Below are 18,412 nucleotides of genomic sequence, written 5' to 3'. Positions count from 1 at the left end.
CTAGCAGTCTTGCTAATTTCACACTTTGCACCTTTATTTGGTTCTAGCTGTTCGTTAGTTTTAATGGGGGTTTTTAGATAAGGTTCAGTTATTACTTCCCTGACCCCAGAACTGGGGGCTATCGCCAACTGGATCTCTTTGCAACTGCAACAAACAAGAAATGTCCCAAATTCTGCTCCAGAGCTGGTCTGGGAAGTGCTCTCTGGGAGATGAATTCATAATCACATGAACACTGTGCTGTATGTATTCCCGCCAATAACTCTGCTGTACGGAGTGGTACAGAAAACAAGATTAGATGTCTTTTGAGAGAAGTCCCTGTGGGTGCTCCACTACCCACCCTCCTCCCCTCTGGTTTGGACTTTGCAGCACACTCCGTTGTAGAAGGAACTGAGCAGTCTGGGCCATGCACGTACTATTCAAGCACTGACAGCTCATGAGGTTGGCTCCGTGCATGCGCAGCCCTTACACGAACTGCTGCAATCGAAGATGTGGAGATGCACATTGACTGGGAGTGGAGCACCCACAGGGACATGAGTTACTGTACAGGGTGAGTAACCGCCTCTTTTCAGCCACAAGCCTCCAGGCCTCAAAGTGCATTACAGAGGCTGATGTCTTTATTCCTGTGGGGAGCCCAGCAGAATAAGGCCCCTGCCGGAGATGTGACTTAAGGACCCATGAAGCACAGGGCAGAGTTGTGAATAGGCTGTATCTGGCCCTTAGGGTTGGCATTCCTTCTGCTTTCCCTTTGAGACAGGGATTCTGTTCTCTAAGCCTCTTCCTTGAGGACAAGGAAAGGGCAGTGGAGCTGAAACCAGTGGGCTTTGTAAAACAAATGTGCAGTTCATAGGAAGCCCACTGCTCTCTTCTCCCATATAAAAGTATCAGACTACATCACCCGTATCCACAGAGCCATGGCGTCTCCCCTTCAGTTTCAGAAGACCGACCCATGGAGGATTCTTGGTTATTAGAACGCTTGAGGCATTTTATCCAGACACCCTGATGGGTGTTATCTCGCTCTACTCCATTCCCACAGGTGTCTAGCATTGACGCTGACCCTCACAGTCTTGCTATTGTTGGGGTGAGGGACATCTGTTTTGCAGCCATTGGGAGCTCCGGCCATGTGAAATAGCCTCCCTGTGTCCCCTGCCTCATTGACTCTCCTTTCCTCCTTTGCACCACATTTCTCTCTCCCCCATTATTATTTATTACACTTTGTGAAGCATGCTGGGATATAGGTTGCTATTAAAGTCCTGGCCTGTAATGCAATGAGGTATCATGAGATAATAGCCACTTGAGATTCAGCAGATGCCTCTCAAGGGGAGAAATATCTTCAGGCCTTTCAAACAGCAATGGAAATGAGAGGTGTTTTGTGTTTCAGGTGAGCAGCCTGCACTGAGGGATCTGGAAGACTTCAGTGTCCGCACCTTGTATGATAAACTGGAGGACCAAAATCTTCATCTGGCTTCTCAAATGGCAAAACACAGGACGGATGCCTTGGCCTTTTACAGGGGGATCAGCCAGAGGATACAGGGTCTGATGGTCAGTATGGGAAGGAGCTTAACCAAAGGGATCTCAGAGCCTTGGAACTTGTAGCATAGATCATTTACTGGGTAGGGATTGGCTCAGCACAGCTGCTGTGGCTGAGGATTCCCAGTAACAGCAATGGTCGAGACACATGCAGCTGGGCAAGAGAGTCCCTCCTTCTGTTCTCATTTCACTAAGGTTAGCAATGCCTCTGTTACCTCCATATAAGCTAAACTGCAGCAGCGTGTTGGAGCTACCCATAAAAGGCTACCAGGTGCAGCATACAGCTGTCCACTCTGAGCAGGGCAGACCCGCAGGAATATCTCATTCTGCACTGGCTACCAGCCCACTTCTCAGTGAAGATTAGGGAGCTAGTGAGGGAGCTAGTGATTACAGAGCACTGAAGTGCACAGAGCCTACCTATCTCAAGCAAAAGCTTCCCTTAGCAACTGGATTGTTTTTACACCCCATCCCTAGGGTGACATGCATAACAGCCAGCGAAAAGGCATTTCCTCGCTTTCAGTTTTGGAATTTGCTCCCGGTGGAAATTCTTCTGAGCCTGATTTTGGCCATGTATTAGTGCAGTATTGGATTAAACTCTTGGACCCAGCTACCTGTCAGCTCTGGATCCCTACCACTTAGACACTGAAAATCTAGCTAATAGATTATTAGGTCTGGTCTGTGCTAGAAAGTTGTACCAGCAAAATGGATCCGTTTCAGCACTTGGTGGTGATTATCCCTTATATCTGTCCCCAGACTATGAACCCTCTGCTATTTCTGTCATTTCTTCTCCCTTTGGGGAGGGACATGAGATTCTGTCACTACAGTTTTGTTAGCACAGTAGCAGTGTGGACACTGTGCTACTGTCTAAATGCTTCTCTTGCTGTAATCCCATAATGCATCATTCCTTTCAGGAGTGACCTCTCAAGTAGCACTTTGGAACTCGGCTGCCCTGAGTCATGGTGATCAGAAGGGCAGCTCATTTGAAATGCCCAGGGTGGTTTTCACATGACCCCTTGCTCTGCATCTCGTACTATGGCCTGGTCCAGAAGGGAGGTGCTAGATTTCTTTGCACTATAAGGCAGCAGCAGCATGGGGTAGCAGTTGTAATTCTTCAAGGAGCTGCAGTGCCTTTCCTCCCTGAGGGCTCCATAGAGCATGTAGGCACAGCCATTGTGGCTCCTGTAACCCTTTCTGGAGCTTTCCAGGGTTTCGGAGATACACATCCACTGTGGCACCTGTCAGTTGTGGTATAGCGTACTCTTGGCCTCGTATTCGAAGCCACACAAAGCTCCCCTGATACTATAGTGTCCTTACACATACAGATGATCTGGAGTCAAATTCTGCCCTGGAATGCCAGCATAGGACTTGCTGCGTGTGAAGGTAGCAGGTAGCCCGTGGTGTCTCTATGCTTCGTTGGAGAGACTGAGCGGTAGAGCATGACATTGCTGTTCTCTGCAACTAGGACTTGGTGCAAACTCTGGACTCTGAAGGGCTGAAAGACCTCACCAGGCAAAGCATCTCTGTGGATAGAGCCCAGGGCAGCACCCAGGTCGCCATGGACACTGGGCAAAATGACACATTGACCAGCCAAGATTTTCAAGCAATGTGCTACACAGGTGAGAGATCCACAATGGGGGAAAGACAGCTGCAGGGACTGGTTAGGAAAACCATCGTTCGTGCTAATGGAGAGCAGAGATGACTCCAGTATCCCAGCTCTCCATGTCACTGGCGGTCACAATTTCCATAAGAATGGATGGCAGCTTCCGAGGTGAGTTCCCTTGCGGAAGTGGCCTATCAAACGGTGAAATCAATAGAGTCCTATAGACGTGTAGAATTTTCTATAGAAATTACTGTAAACCTTAAGAAATTCAATAGGGAATGTTCAACATTTTTCATTGGCTTTATTCAACCCGGCCTGTAGGATTCCATAGCAGAGTTATAATTCTTTATTAAATTCTGTGGAATGGCACAAGATATGTTATAATTCTCCAACCAGCTCCACAGAGTTCTAATTTTAAGAGACATCAGCCCTATTAAACTCCAATCTGTGGGATTCTTCCACAAGGGCTGGAGGGGAGATGTGCTGGCTGTGCAGTGTTAGACAGGTAGTAAGAACATAAGAACAACCATCCTGGGTCAGACCAATGGTCCATTTAGCCCAGTATCCTGGTTTCTGAGGGTACGTCTACACTAGCTCGTTAGTTGGAGCTAGGTAGGGTAATTAGGGCAAGCGGAGTTGCAAATGAAGCCCAGGATTTAAATATTCCGGGGGTTCATTTGCATGTTCCCAGGCACCGCCATTTTTAAATCCCCCTTAGTCCGAACTCCGTGCCCGCGGCTACACGCAGCACAGAGTAGGTAGTTCGAATTAGGATCTCTAACGTGCTTTGCAAGTGCATGGCATTTTAGAATAGGAAGCTAGGAATGCTGTGCTACCCTACAGGGAGACTATACAGAAGCGCAGTGGGGTTTAGAGAGCTGGGAACGGATTCAGGCACGGAGGTTGGGATTAACAACCATAGCAGAGCCTCTACTGTACGTCTCTTTTGCAAAGGAGCTCTGGGAGACACGGTTTCAGGTTTCAGCCCGGGATATTTAAATCCCGGGCTTCATTTGCAACTCCGCTTGCCCTAATTACCCTACCTAGCTCCAACTAACAAGCTAGTGTAGACGTACCCTGACAGTGGCCAGTGCCAGGTGGCTCAGAAGGATGAACAGAAATGAGCAATTTGCAAGTGACCTATCCCCTATTGTCCAGTCCCAGCTTTTGGCAGTCAGATGCTTTTGGTCATCCGGACCATGGAGTTGTGCCCCAAACTATCTTGGCTAAAAGCCACTGATGGGCTGATCCTCAATGAACCTATTGCCATCAGCAGTAGGTCTGCAGTCATGAAGCTGAAACCTGGAACCGTGTCTCCCAGAGCTCCTTTGCAAAAGAGACATACAGTAGAGGCTCTGCTATGGTTGTTAATCCCAACCTCCGTGCCTGAATCCGTTCCCAGCTCTCTAAACCCCACTGCGCTTCTGTATAGTCTCCCTGTAGGGTGGCACAGCATTCCTAGCTTCCTATTCTAAAATGCCATGCACTTGCAAAGCACAGCTACGTGGCTGTATGTCAGTGCTAGAATGATGAGACTTGTGCATGGGTTCATAAGCACTTGAGAATGAGCAGGGCTTTATAAAAGTGTGGAACAATCCTTGATTATTGCTGTTGCTGAATCACTCACTAGGTGCTGAGTGGCGGGAGGCAACAGAGTTAATGAAAGCTCTGAAAATCCTGATTGGCAAAGTCCATTGTGGGAAGATGATGGTGAAGCAAGAGCCACTACAGCTTGTTCAGGGACAGGATGGGACAGCAGAATCCAGCCGAACCCATCAAAGGAAAGCAGGAGCAGAGCAAGGGCAGGTGAAGAAGGAGCTGACCCCAAATAGACATCTGCCTTATTCCCAATGACTTGTGTCTCTGTCCATGTCTGACACTTGGCCCTTTTATATCCTACAGGATCCCGGCATGCTCCAGCAGCATGAACACTCCAATAAGAAAGGCACTTTTGTCACCTGTGAAGAACAAGGTAAGAGTGATGGTCCAGCTGTGGACACAGTAACAAGTCTGGGGGTGCTGTAGGAGACTGATACTTGGTTAAAATAATCCCCAGAGTATATGAGTAGTGACACTTAAAATGTTCTTTGGTGTTTCATGGTTAGTATGTATGGAGAGGTCTTTTTGTGATGGTGGGACGGTGAAGGAGCATTACTCAGTAAGCTCCCATTGCTCATCAGTCCAGGAAAGGCCCTGCAGAGAACTATACTGTGATGAGGGAGATCCTAGAACCATGATGGAAGGGAAAGGGACAGCTGCCCCATGCCCTTTAAATCACCTCTAGCGCTGTGGGTTGTGCAGACTGGGCAGTACTGAAGGACAGGCTGGGGGAGGCTAATCTCAACCCCACCCCTTGCAGGTCACCCTGCCTTGCCCATGGGCCTGGCAATCCTGTCGGCAGCCCTCAGAGACCCACAGCACTCCTAGCCACTTTGCAGCCGTGCATGCTGCAAGCATCTGCTGTGAAAGATGTTGGATGCCATGCACTGATCAGCCACTGGGTGGACGCTCTCAGGAAAACTGATCACCAGCTCGATATGAAGGAGCATGAACTCATGGCTCTTTAGCAGGTGGGGTTCAGGAGCAGCATTCTCTCGAGGCTGTAGGCAGTACACATCCGTGGAACGAGGAGTAACGGTAGTTCGGACTAGGAAGCCTAATCCAAACTACCTAGTCCGTGCCGCGTGTAGCCGCACGGCACGGAGTCCGCACTAGTGGACGTTTAAAAATGGCGGCGCCCGGCAATATGCAAATGAAGCCCGGGAAATTCAAATCCTGGGCTTCATTTGCAACTCCGGTTGCCTACATTACCACCCTAGTTCGAACTAGGGGGCTAGTGTAGACATACTCTAACTGTCCACCTGCCCCTCCGTCATCATGAATCCTCTTCCTTTCTCCCGCCTGGGAGGTGCATTGCTAGGTGACACGCCATGTCTGTGTTCCATAGAGCTATGTCCACAGCCTGGGAGGGCCACGCTGGCCTGTCTGACTGAGCTTGAGGTGGAGAGTCTGCTGGCGACTTCCCCCCTCGCCAAGACTCTGCGTGAGATCAGGCAGGCTTTGGAGAAGCAGCAACAACATCCTATTGCTTCTGCTTCAGGTAAAGTAGCAAAATTCCTCTTGCATGTCCTCCAACCCGTCCCTCTTGAAGTGCAGAGTGCAAACATACAGGACTGGTGCCAGGGAAAGGAATGAGTAATTCTCAAGTTCACTCTACATTTGTGCTCAGATGAGGGACTTTTTCATAGATGAAATATCTCAGCAGGTCATTAAATAGCTTAGCATAGGTTGGAGCTGGTGGAGAATGAAGTCCTCCTAGGCTGTGTCCAGACTCAGGGTTTTTTTTGGGAAAAGTAGCCTTTTTCCGAAAAAACTTCACCTGCGTCTAGACTGCAGCCGCGTTCTTTCGAAATTAAATCGAAAGAACGCGGCTTTTCTTTCGACGGCGGTAAACCTCATTTCACGAGGAAGAACGCCTTCTTTCGAAAGTGCTTCTTTCGAAAGAAGGCGTTCTTGAATGTAAATAGGGCTTCTTCGAAAGAGCATCCAGACTCACTGGGTGCTTTCTTTCGAAAAAGCGGCTTGCTCTTTCGAAAGTTCAACGTGCAGTCTAGACGCTCTCTTTTGAAAGAGGCTTGCAGTCTAGACATAGCCTTAGTGATCCATATATAGAGCAAGGGTCAGGGGTCTGGCTGGCCTGCGGAGACCAATTAGGACCTGGGGGCGGGGGAGCACCTGAAGCCTCCTCCCGCTCTGCCAGGAGCACATGGCGCTTTAAAGCACTGTGTGCTGCTCACAGGGCAGGGGGGAGAGCGAGGAGACTTCGCGTGCTCCCGTCCCCAGGCCAATCAGGGCTTGGGAGTGGGGAAGCTGCGTGAAGTTTCCTTCACCCTGCCACAGCCCTGGGAGGAGCCCGCGTCACTTCAAAGTGCCACGTGCTTCTTGCAGGGTGGGAGGAGGCTTCCTGCACTCCCCCGCCCCAGACCCTGATTCGCCTGGGGGTGGGGAAGCGTGCCAAGCCTCTTAAAGGGCATGGGTGCCTAGTGGGAGGAGGGGCAAAGGGGCTCGCCAACCCCCAGACCAATCACGCCTACCCCTTCCTGTTTCGGCCCCACCCCTTCTGGGGTGGCCCGGGGCTACTTCAAAAAGTTTTGAAATGACCCCTGGGCAAAAATTATTGCCCACTCCTCCTGGCATAGGTATTAGAAGGGCAAGCTTCCCTGGCAATGCGTCTCACTCCCGCCTAAGAAAGATTGGAGGAAAAATTAATCTCTGGGTCCCATTTGCCACTTGGCTTCCCTGCTGATAATGACAGTGAGAGGGACAGGGCTTAGGGGAGACTGAGGATACCTCTCCTGGGGCATTGGACATGTCAGAGGCAAACTGCCAACCCTGGAGCTGCATGGAGCCTTCCATCGTGGTGAGGTGGGTGGGGGCGGGAGGTATCCCCATGTGGTCGATTTGTACAAGGAGACCACAAAAGCACGGTCTGGCAGAGGACACTGGACTCACTGGCCCCTGCCTGCTTTCAGGAACCCAGCCGTTTATACTGACATAGCCTGCTGTGTACGGTGCCTTTGCAGCTACACTCTGTGCTTCTCCAGAACTATCTCTGGAAGCCTGTGACAAAGGGAAGGAAATAACTGGTGGAATTGTAGCTTGTGGTGGAGAAGTTCACAGAGGAAGGAGGAGAGCAGTGCATTGTGGGGCATGGTGCTAGTTCCCAGATGGTGGACTTCCCTAGGGAGCAGTAAGTGGTGTTGATTTGCAGAGGGAAGAAGACCGCTCCAGGGAGCAGCGAATGACGCTAGATTGCTTACCTGTGTCTTTTCCTTTCCAGAGGCACATCGGAGTGACAGTTCTCCAGGGTCCACCGGGAATACATTGGTCACAATGGATTTAGCCAGCCTGTCCCCTCGCCAGTTTGTGGTTTACCGCTTCGGCTGCACTGTGGTTCGCCTGCTAAGCAGGGCCTGCTCCCACCCAGGCGTAGTACTCATGTTGGCTCAGACAGTCCCAGACCAAAGCTCAGAAAGGGTCCAAGAAGTTCTCCAATGCCCTAGAGATTCTTACTATGATGCCACCAACAGGTTCCTGTATATATGTTCAGCCTGCCTGGAGAATGCCGGTGAATTTATAGCCATCCTTCTGAATGCCATGGCATGGATCAAAGCAGGTATGAGTTTCAGCAATCGATGGGATCAGGATGTCTGCTATTTATACTCTATCTGCGACGCAATGGGAAAGAACAGATTCTTTTACAGGGATGGCTTCATAGTCCCAATCATTTCTTCATTTCTTAGTAAGAGTTTGCTGTCTGGGCACAGTTTGGTTTTCTTTGCTCCTGGACACAGCTCTATCTCCAGCCTTGCCGTACTGCTCTACATGACCTCACGTGTTATCTCCTTTTCCCAGGTGCTTTGGGTCCTTTCTGGCCCTCGTGCTGAGACCCAAAACTAGGAACAGAGGAGTAGCTTCGAAGGCACAGGGCACTCCCCAGCAGTGGGATTGCAGCCCAAGTAAAAGGGAAGCTTTCATTTAACGTTTGGATTTTTTGAGAGTCGGGTCAACCTCAGTGATCCAGGAGCTCTGCACCAGACCAGGAAGGCGAGAGCCTCTTTCGTCCCCAGGCAAGGTCCTGGGAGCTCCCTTGCAGCTGTAAAGGGCTCAGTGGGTGCAACAGGGTGGCCCATGGCAGCTGCCAACACTGTGCAGTCTGCTACTCTGTGGCTCACTGCTGTCAGGACCTGCTGTGTGCCACAAGCCCTTACCCCTATGGCTGCAGCTTTAAGGACTACAGGGGAAGCGAGGCAATAGAATTCTGATGAGTGTGGCCAGAGTGGCCAGCTAGGTACCCGTGGGATTTACTGGAGGCCTCTTATTTTGAAATAACCCTAGCTGCCCCAGCTACTCAAGCCCTATTCTGAAATAGCTAGTTTGGAATGGGCGTTATTCCTCGTAAAATGAGGGTTCCAGAATCTGGAATAAGACACCCGTTATTTTGATAATATATTTGGAAATAACGGGCTTGCTGTGTAGATGCTCACTTCATTATTTCAGAATAATATCCATTATTCCGAAATAACGCTGCTGTGCAGACGTGCCCATAGAGTGTAGGACATCTTTGAGTCCTATTGGAACACGCTATGGGTATGTTTAGACTACATCCCTCTGTCGCCAGAGGGATGTAAAGTAGACATACAGAAATTGCTAATTAAGCGGGGATTTAAATATCCCGCGCTTCATTAGAATAAAAATGGCCCCGCTTTTTGCTGACGTAGCACTTTGCTGGCAACAAGCGGCAGTCTAGATGGGGATCGGTCAACAAGGAAAGCCTTTTCCGACCAGTCCTGTAAACCTCATTGCACGAGGCATAAGGGATCGGTTGGAAAAGGCTTTCCTTGTCGACCGATCCCCATCTAGACTGCCGCTTGTAGCCGGAAAAGTGCCACGTCGGCAAAAAGCTGGAGCCGTTTTTATTCTAATGAAGCGCGGGATATTTAAAAATCCCCACTTCATTAGCAATTTTGGTATGTCTAATTTACTTCCCTCTGGAACGAGGTGTACAGATAGTTCGGAATAGGAAGCCTAATCCGAACTATCTAGTTCGTGCCGCGTGTAGCCGCGGGCATGGAGTCCGCACTAGCGGACATTTAAAAATGGCGGCACCCGGCAACATGCAAATGAAGCCCGGGAAATTCAAATCCCAGGCTTCATTTGCATGTTCGTATGACTACAATAACCACCCTAGTTCGAACTAGGGTGGTAGTGTAGACATACCCTCGTGTAACCACTCAGAAGTCGACAAAACAGAAATAGGCAGAGGGTCTTCACATTTGTGTCCTCTGACAATAGATCAATGAAGTTGTTGGGGGGGAGAATCTCTTGTAGGGGTGGAAGATTTTTGTCATCAAAACTGGGCATTTTCCCCAAGACCAGTCTCATTGCAGCATGTACGTTCTTATTGTTTTGTCACCAAAAGGCAGTTTTTGGTGACAAAACTTGGTAAATCCCATTGTCATCCTCCATTCTTTCTAAAACCGCTTCTGCTGAACAGATGCTTTGGTTATTTCTGCCCTTGCTGCTCTTTTGTCTGCTATGGGCTCAGTGGACAGACTAGCTAAAGAGGCTGCACCGTGGGATTAAAAGGCCGATGGTAGCTACAGATGAGCAGTGCAACTGGGATGTGACTCCATCAACTTTTGTCTTTTTTCCAGGTTCTACAGCAGCTGCCACTGCTCGTTCTTGCTTTCAGATGGAACTCAACAGAGGCATCACAGCTCTAGCTAATGCCTTTTTCCAGTGTTCCTGGGGAGCAGTAGAGAAGGTAGTTGAGACAATGTGACTTCTGTTAGTGGCCGTGACAATTATACTTGCAGAGCAAGGGGACAGTGGATTACAGCAGTGTGGAATTGTTCAAATCCACCCAAAACTTGCCTGGTTGAGCGGGGTGTGGTGCAAACTCAAACTTAATGTAAGGTTTGTTGTTGCATTAAGAAATCTTCTGAGCATACCTGGGGCTGATTCATGGTTTTGACTTGAATTCTTTAGAGTCTAGTGGATTATATGGTATCAGCACCAAGCTGTGAGTTGCTGGTGAATGTCACTTTTACCTAGAAGTGTAAGTTGGGAAGCATAATCCTCAAACTTCAGGGGAAGTCTATACTTCATACTCTGCTCACATTCCACATCCAAAATGCTCTTTAATCTCAGGGATGAATAGTGATCCACAGCGAGTAGAAATTTTCCCTTAGTCTACAAAGTTTAAACAATGCCTTCTTTAGACATGTGTCCATCTACTATCCCTAGTATTTGGTTTGTACGTGAATTAGAACCAGACATACAATAAAACCTCAGTTCTAAACTCTCATAAACCATGGGGATGGTTCAAATTTGAAATCTGGATCTGAACTTCATGGTGTATATCCTTCTCTAGTTTAAAGAATCTCTGAATGGCAATAATTCTGCAATGGGAGGCAGCCAATCCCTTGTGAGCTTCATTAGTTAATTTTCCTGTAAGACTTTTGAAGTATCCAGTGTAATCACAGAAGAAATGTTGCTATTTTGATTGACCCTCTGGTGTTTACTCTGTGAGAGAGAGTCTGCATGCCTGATTTTTTTCAGATATGCTGAATACCCACAATTCCTACGGAAATCAGTGGAAGATTGCAGGTACTCAGCGTCTCTGGAAATAAGGCTCTGGAACTGTGATTCCCATAGGTTCTTTCCTTTCTCTTTGTGCCCATTCTAGGATCCTGCAGAAGACAAATCACCCACTTGCTCTGACTGCCAGACAATATTCAAAGAACTTCTGAGCATCCGAATGTCACCAGATCCCCAATTCCTTGAGAAATCCCAAAATGACAGGTACTGGAGATCAACACAATGCTGAAAACAATTATGGGAGGAAGAATTTAATCAGAAAAATGTGAATGATAACTGGGAAGTAACACTTTTACTGCATGCCCCAAAAGACACAATGTCATAGTCAAGGAAGAAGGGCTGTATTGGTTAAAAAAACCCACCTGGTTTAGAGGGGACAGTCAGACAAGACTGATAGTAGTGAAGTTAAGATTTGTAGAAAAATTAAGCTCTAGTTCCTCCATTTTCTTACCTAGGCTCCTTGCATTGGTGTACAAACATCTTAATTTTTGCTGTTTCACCTCACTCACATTCTTTACCCCATTTGGCATGGACATTGTACCTCCAATATGACCTATTAGACTAGTATCCACTCTTCCCTTCCTCCTTATGTCCATTCTCCTACCCCCAGCTATATCCTTTCTTACTTTGTTTTCCTCCCTCTCAATGCTAAAATCTGGCGTAGAGATTACCTGGAGATCTCCCAACTGTCTCCTCCAAATTCCTAGTTTAAAGCTCTCTTAGGGTATGTCTACACTACAAAGTTAGTTCGAACTAACGGACGTTAGTTCGAACTAACTTTAATAGGTGCTACACTAGCGCTCCGCTAGTTCGAATTTGAATCGAACTAGCGGAGCGCTTAGTTCGAACTAGGTAAACCTCATTTTACGAGGACTAACGCCTAGTTCGAACTAGCTAGTTCGAACTAAGGGCTGTGTAGCCCTTTAGTTCGAACTAGTGGGAGGCTAGCCCTCCCCAGGTTTCCCTGGTGGCCACTCTGGCCAACACCAGGGAAACTCTATGCCCCCCTCCCGGCCCCGGACCCCTTAAAGGGGCACGGGCTGGCTACGGTGCCCGTGCCAGGTGCAAGCCTGCCAGCACCCAGCTAGCAGACCCTGCACCTGGCACGGCACAAAGCCACCCACCTGATGCCCCCCAGCCCACCCCCTCTTGCCGGGACCAGGCTGGCGGCTCCCGGGAGCTTGCCCTGGACCGCAAGAGGCGGGCACCTTCCTGGGCTAGTGTGGACATCGTGGACCTCGTCCACGATCTCCGCACTAGGCACAGGAAAGTGGCCGTCTAGGGCAGGAGAGCTGCCAGCCTGGCCACCCAGGAGCAGGTGTGCATGAAAATCAAGGGGGTCCACTGAGACCCCCGACACTGAGCCCTGAGCTTACAATGGCCATCCTGGGTCAGACCAAAGGTCCATCTAGCCCAGTAGCCTGTCTGCCGACAGCGGCCAACCCTAGGGACCCTGGAGGGGATGGACCGAAGACAGTGACCAAGCCATTTGTCTCGTGCCATCCCTCTCCAGCCTTCCACAAACTTTGGGCAGGGACACCACTCCTACCCCCTGGCTAAGACTACTCCATGGACCCAACCTCCATGACTTGATCTCACTTCCCTTTAAATTCTGTTCTAGTTGTAGCCTTCACAGCCTCCTGCAGCAAGGAGTTCCGCAGGTTAACTATTTGCTTTGTCAAGAAGAACAACTTTCTCTTACTAGTTTCAAGCCTGCTACCCATTCCTTTCCTTTGGTGTCCTCTAGTCCTTCTTTATGGGAACTCAGGAAGAACTTTTCTGATTGCACCCTCTCCACCCAACTCCTGCTTTTAGAGACCTCTATCCTGTCCCCCCTCTGTCTCCTCTTTTCTAAGCTGAGAAGTCCCAGTCTCTTTAGCCTCTCTTCATATGGGACCTGTTCCCAACCCTTGATCATTTTAGTTGCCCTCCCCTCTCCCACCCTCTCTCTTCCCCTCTCCCACCTCCTTTTCCCAGTCTCCCCCAGTTTTGTTCAATAAAGACAGAGTCAATGTTGGAAGAAACGTTATCTTTATTTTGTACATCAATAAGAAGGGGGGCTAGGGAAGGGTAAGTGGAAGGAGGTGAGGGAGGAATGGGGTACAAGTCCCCGATGGGGAGGACTGGGCTGGCTCTGCGGGCTTCTGGGGGTGGAAGCTCTCCTGCAGCCCCCCGATTGCCTCCTCTCCCCAGATGGCAGCCTGCGGCAAGTGCAGCCGGGCTGATGGCCCAGTGGTGTGATGTGCCCAGTGTGGGTACTCCGGGCACTCCAAGCCAGAACTTCTTTGCAAGCGGGGCACCCCTTAGAACTGTGTGTCCGGGGTGGGGGTCGGGACCCTTTAAGCGCAGCCCTCGGCTAGCCTGAGACAGCATCTCCATGCTCTAAGTCCTCCTTTTATGCCCTGCCGGCACTGCTTCCGGCCATCCTTAAGCCCTGTTCAGAGTCCACTCAATGTGGACTTGCTAGTTCGAACTAGCAAAACGCTAGTTCGAACTAGTTTTTAGTTCTAGATGCGTTAGTTCGAACTAGCTTAGTTCGAATTAACTAATTCGAACTAAGTTAGTTCGAACTAGCGCTGTAGTGTAGACGTACCCTTAATCAGTTGAGCCAGCCTCCATCCTAGAAGTCTATTTCCTTCCCTACTTAAGTGAAGTCCATCCCGAGAAAACAGTCATCTGTCCATGAATGCTTCCCAGTGGCCATACATCCCAAAGCCTCCTTATAGCACCACTGCCTGAGCCACCTCCTGAGCACCATAATCCTGTCACACCTTTGTTGCCCTTCTCTAGGAACAGGCAGAATCCCACTGAAGATCACCTGAGCCTCGATTTCCTTAAGCATCCTCCCCAACCTGGCATAGTCTCCCTTGATTCGTTCCAGCGAGAATCTAGCCGTATCATTTGTTCCTACATGAAGGATGATCAGTGGATTCTTTCCTGCTCCCTTTAGGATCCTCTTCAACCTCAGTTCCACATCCCGTATCTTAGCACCTGGCAGACAGCACACCCTTCTGTTCTCTGGATCAGCTCTGGTTACAAGCCTGTCTATTCTTCTCAATAAGGAGTCCCCAATCACATAGACCTGCCTTTTCCTGGTGACAGTGCGATTCTCTGGTCTATCCCTTCTTTCCTCTGGCTGCAAGTCTTTTCCATTCCTATCTTCCCTTGTAATCTTCTTCAACACATCCTGTATCCTCCTGGTGTTCTTTATTGGTGTTGTCTCCATCGACTCTTCCCCTTTATGTATGGGACTAGCTACTCTTCTCTTCTTCCTTGCCTTTCCACCTTCAGTGGCCACCTGCTGTATCCCTTCTCCATTCTCCAACTCCACATACCTGTTCTTGAGCTCTATGGGTATGTCTACATTCCCCCCCCCTAGTTCGAACTAGGGGGGGTAATGTAGTCATACGGAGTTGCAAATGAAGCCCGGGATTTGAATTTCCCGGGCTTCATTTGCATAAAGCGGCCGGCGCCATTTTTAAATGCCGGCTAGTTCGGACCCCATGCCGCGTGGCTACACGCGGCACGGACTAGCTAGTTCGGATTAGGATTAATCCGAACTAGCTAGTCCGTGCCGCATGTAGCCGCGCGGCACGGGGTTCGAACTAGCCGGCATTTAAAAATGGCGCCGGCCGGCTTTATGCAAATGAAGCCCGGGAAATTCAAATCCCGGGCTTCATTTGCAACTCCGTATGACTACATTACCCCCCCTAGTTCGAACTGGGGGGGTAGTGTAGACATACCCTATTTCTCCTTCACTGGCCCATCTTTTCCTCTGCCTGGTTCTCATAGTCACATGCTTCCACTGTCCATTTTCTTCACCCATCAGTCCCCCCTCAGAGGCCTTTGATCCTGCTTCAGTCTGCATGTCTAAGCTTTCCCCTTCAGCCACCTCATGCCTTTGCTCCATCATCTGCTCAAACCCCCTTCTAAACTCGACCAGAGTTTCCACCTGCATCTCCAGTCCTCGGATCTTTTCTTCCATATTAATTCAGCTAAACGTAAATATATACCTGGAGATACAAAGAACATAGATCATTCCTACAAGATGAGGGATGCTATGCTGGGAAGCAGTGCCTGTGAAAAAGATTTGGAAGCCACTGGTGGATAATGAGTTGAACATAAACTACCAGTTGTCATGAGATAAGAGGGAAGGTCCTCTCATGGACTGATAACTGGTTAAAAGACAGGAAACAAAGGGTAGGAATAAATGGTCAGTTTTCATAATGGAGAGAGGTAACTAGTGGTGTCCCATAAGGGTCTGTACTAGGACCAATCCTATTCAACCTATTTATAAATGATCTGGAGAAAGGAGTAATCAGGTGGCAAAATTTGCAGATAATACTAAACTGCTCAAGATATTAAAAACCAAAGCAGATTGTGAAAACCTTCAAAAGGATCTCACCAAACTAAATGATTTGCCATTTTGTTGCCAATGAATTTTAATGGTGATAAATGTAAAGTAATGCACACTGGAAAAATAATCCCAACTATACATACAAAATGATGGGGACTAATTTAGTTGTAACCACTCAAGAGAGAGATCTTGGAGTCATTGTGGATAGTTCTCTGAAAACATCCACTCTATGTGCAGCAGTAGTCAAAAAAGCAAACAATGTTAGGCATAATTAAAAAGGGATAGAGAATAAGACATAGAATATCTTATGGCCTCTATATAAATCCATGGTACGCTCACATCTTGAATACTGTGTACAGATGTGGTTGCCTCATCTCAGAAAAGATATAGTGGCACTGGAAAGGGTTCAGAAATAAGGCAACAAAAATGATGTGGGGTTTGGAATAGGTTACCATGTGAAAAGAGATTTAAAAGACTGAGATATTGCATCTTGGAAAAGAGGACACTAAGGAGAGATATGAGAGAGGTCTATAAAATCATGACAGCTTTGGAGAAAGTAAATAAGAAAAAGTTATTCAATGTTTGCATAACATGAGAACTAGGGATCACCAAATGAAATTAATAGGTAGCAGTGTTTAAAAAACAAATTGAAGTTTTTCTACATGCAGTACAGACAACCTGTGGAATTCCTTGCTAGAAGATGTTGTGAAGACCAAGACATTAACAGCATTCAAAAAAGAACTAGATAAATTCATGGAGGTTAGTCCATCAATACTTATTAGTCAGGATGAGTAGGAAGGGTGTCCCTAGCCTCTGTCAAGGGCTGGAAATGGATGACAGGTGACGGATCACTTGATGATTAACTGTTTTCTTCACTCCCTCTAAGGCATCTGGCATTGCTCCACTGTTGGCAGACAGGATACTAGGCTAGATGGACCTTTGGTCTGACCCAGTATGGCCGTTCTTATCTCCTTATTTACCAGTACAATATTGTGGCCAAAAGGACTAATGTGCTCCTTGGAGTCATAAACAGGGAGTAGAGAGAATAATTTTCCTCTGTAGAGCAACCATTGCTAGAATAGTGTGTCCTGTTGTGACATCCACAATTCAAGAAGGATGTTGATAAATTGGAGCAGGTTCAGAGAAGATCCGCAAGAATGATTAAAGGATTAGAAAACCTGCCTTAAAGTGATAGACTCAAGGAGCTCAAACTACATAGCTTAGCTGGAACACTCCTGGGGAAAAAACAGGTCCCATGTTCAACAACTCCTCCCCTGCCTTCCTAGAGTTTCCAGAGAGCCACAAATAGCTCATGTGCAGCACTCAAGCTCAGTGAGGAAGGGAGAAGAGTGGGGATCATAGCGGGATGCTAGGGGAAGAGGCCGAGTAGGAGCCAGAAGCACAGCCCAGTAGCCATGGGCTTGGTGGAAGCTCTCTAACCTGTATTGTACCAGAGGCCACATCTAAACTTACCACGCCAGAGATTGATCTTCTGGCGTTTGATTTAGCGGGTCTAGTAAAGACTCGATAAATCAAATGTAGAGAACACACCTGGTCAGCTCTGGTGGTACTCAATTTGCGAGGAGTAAGGGAAGTCAACGACAGTGTTTGCTCCCGTAGACCTCCTGCTGTCAACATGGCACCATACTTGTCAACTCCAGCTAAATTATTTACAAACCTGGAGTTGAGTACGTTAAGCCGACCTTCTAGGTCTAGCATAGATCTGACCAGAGATTAGAGTAGATAATCAGAATGAACCCTTCTGGCCTTGGAACCTGTAAATCTATTAATTGCTCCATATGGAAGCATAGAGTGAAACTTCAGTTTGTACATGGCTATATTGAGTTTTTGCCTAATTACATAATTGACATCTATCTCACCTACTCTTGCATTAAACTCTTCTGCTTTTGCTTTCAAAGTTCATTTGGATACAGATCTAAGCCATGGGTGCCATTATTACCACTGATATTAAATCCTAGCAGCATTTCTGAATGAGCTGTGGCCAGGAGCCCCGAGAATGCTTTGTGTGCAGTGAGAGAGATGTGGTCTAGTGGCCTATGCTCTCTAGGATTCTAATAGTCAAGCAAGTGATTTGCCCTGCCCTGTCTGAGCCTTGTTTTGCAGAAATAGGGCTAAATATGACTTATTTATTTCACAGCAGGAGCTATCAGGTGTAATTGATTAATATTTGTAAAATATTCTATTAAAATTATTGCTAAATAAATATAAAGTTGTAATGCGGACGAGGGATACAGCAGCTCCTTCTCCCTCAGTCTTACAGGAAGAGTCCTGTGAGCCAAATAACAGTGCAGGCTTTCTGCAATGATTTACTCAGAGGCACCACTGAAAATGGGCAGCGTAGTTTGAGGGTGATATGACAGCTGTCTACAGGTAAATGAAGATGTTAATACCAAGGGGTGAGGAGGATTGAGATAGGACAGACCACTGAAGGAACAATGAGATGAGCCTGCACTCAGGAATATTTAAGCTGAATAGCAGGTGAAATTCCCAACGGATAGTATTATTAGATCGCCATCTCCCCCAAAATAATAATAATAATGGTGGAAGCCTCGTTGCCTGCTTTTGGTTCCACCCCTTATGCTACATGAATATTCTCTGTGGGACAAATTTCACCGTGTACTCATGTTATACAGACCTGCAAAAGATGCTCTAAATGTCATAGCCACCCAGAGGTGGGAGAATTGGAACATGCTGGCTACTGAGTAACTTTGTTAGTTGTAACTTTTTCTGGAGCAAGAAAAGTG

The 18,412-nt window shown here is 47.9% G+C and overlaps 1 protein-coding gene across 1 annotated transcript in view; it reads left to right on the top strand.

The window, feature by feature from the left end:
* Positions 1-18,412, top strand: part of LOC102455781 (uncharacterized) — a 133,811-nt gene that overhangs the window by 107,321 nt on the left and 8,078 nt on the right. Inside the window, exons 73-80 of the mRNA XM_089773316.1 lie at positions 1,379-1,539; positions 2,990-3,143; positions 4,758-4,933; positions 5,030-5,099; positions 6,075-6,227; positions 7,968-8,303; positions 10,345-10,454; positions 11,379-11,494. Coding sequence (XP_089629442.1) covers positions 1,379-1,539; positions 2,990-3,143; positions 4,758-4,933; positions 5,030-5,099; positions 6,075-6,227; positions 7,968-8,303; positions 10,345-10,454; positions 11,379-11,494 — 1,276 coding nt within the window. The remainder of the gene's footprint in view (positions 1-1,378; positions 1,540-2,989; positions 3,144-4,757; positions 4,934-5,029; positions 5,100-6,074; positions 6,228-7,967; positions 8,304-10,344; positions 10,455-11,378; positions 11,495-18,412) is intronic.

The sequence above is a fragment of the Pelodiscus sinensis genome, chromosome 25, assembly GCF_052426305.1.
Source record: "Pelodiscus sinensis isolate ZL-2025 chromosome 25, ASM5242630v1, whole genome shotgun sequence".
NCBI lineage: Eukaryota > Metazoa > Chordata > Testudines > Trionychidae > Pelodiscus > Pelodiscus sinensis.
Note: the sequence above shows the minus strand (reverse complement) of the source record. Positions and strands in the feature narration are given on the sequence as shown.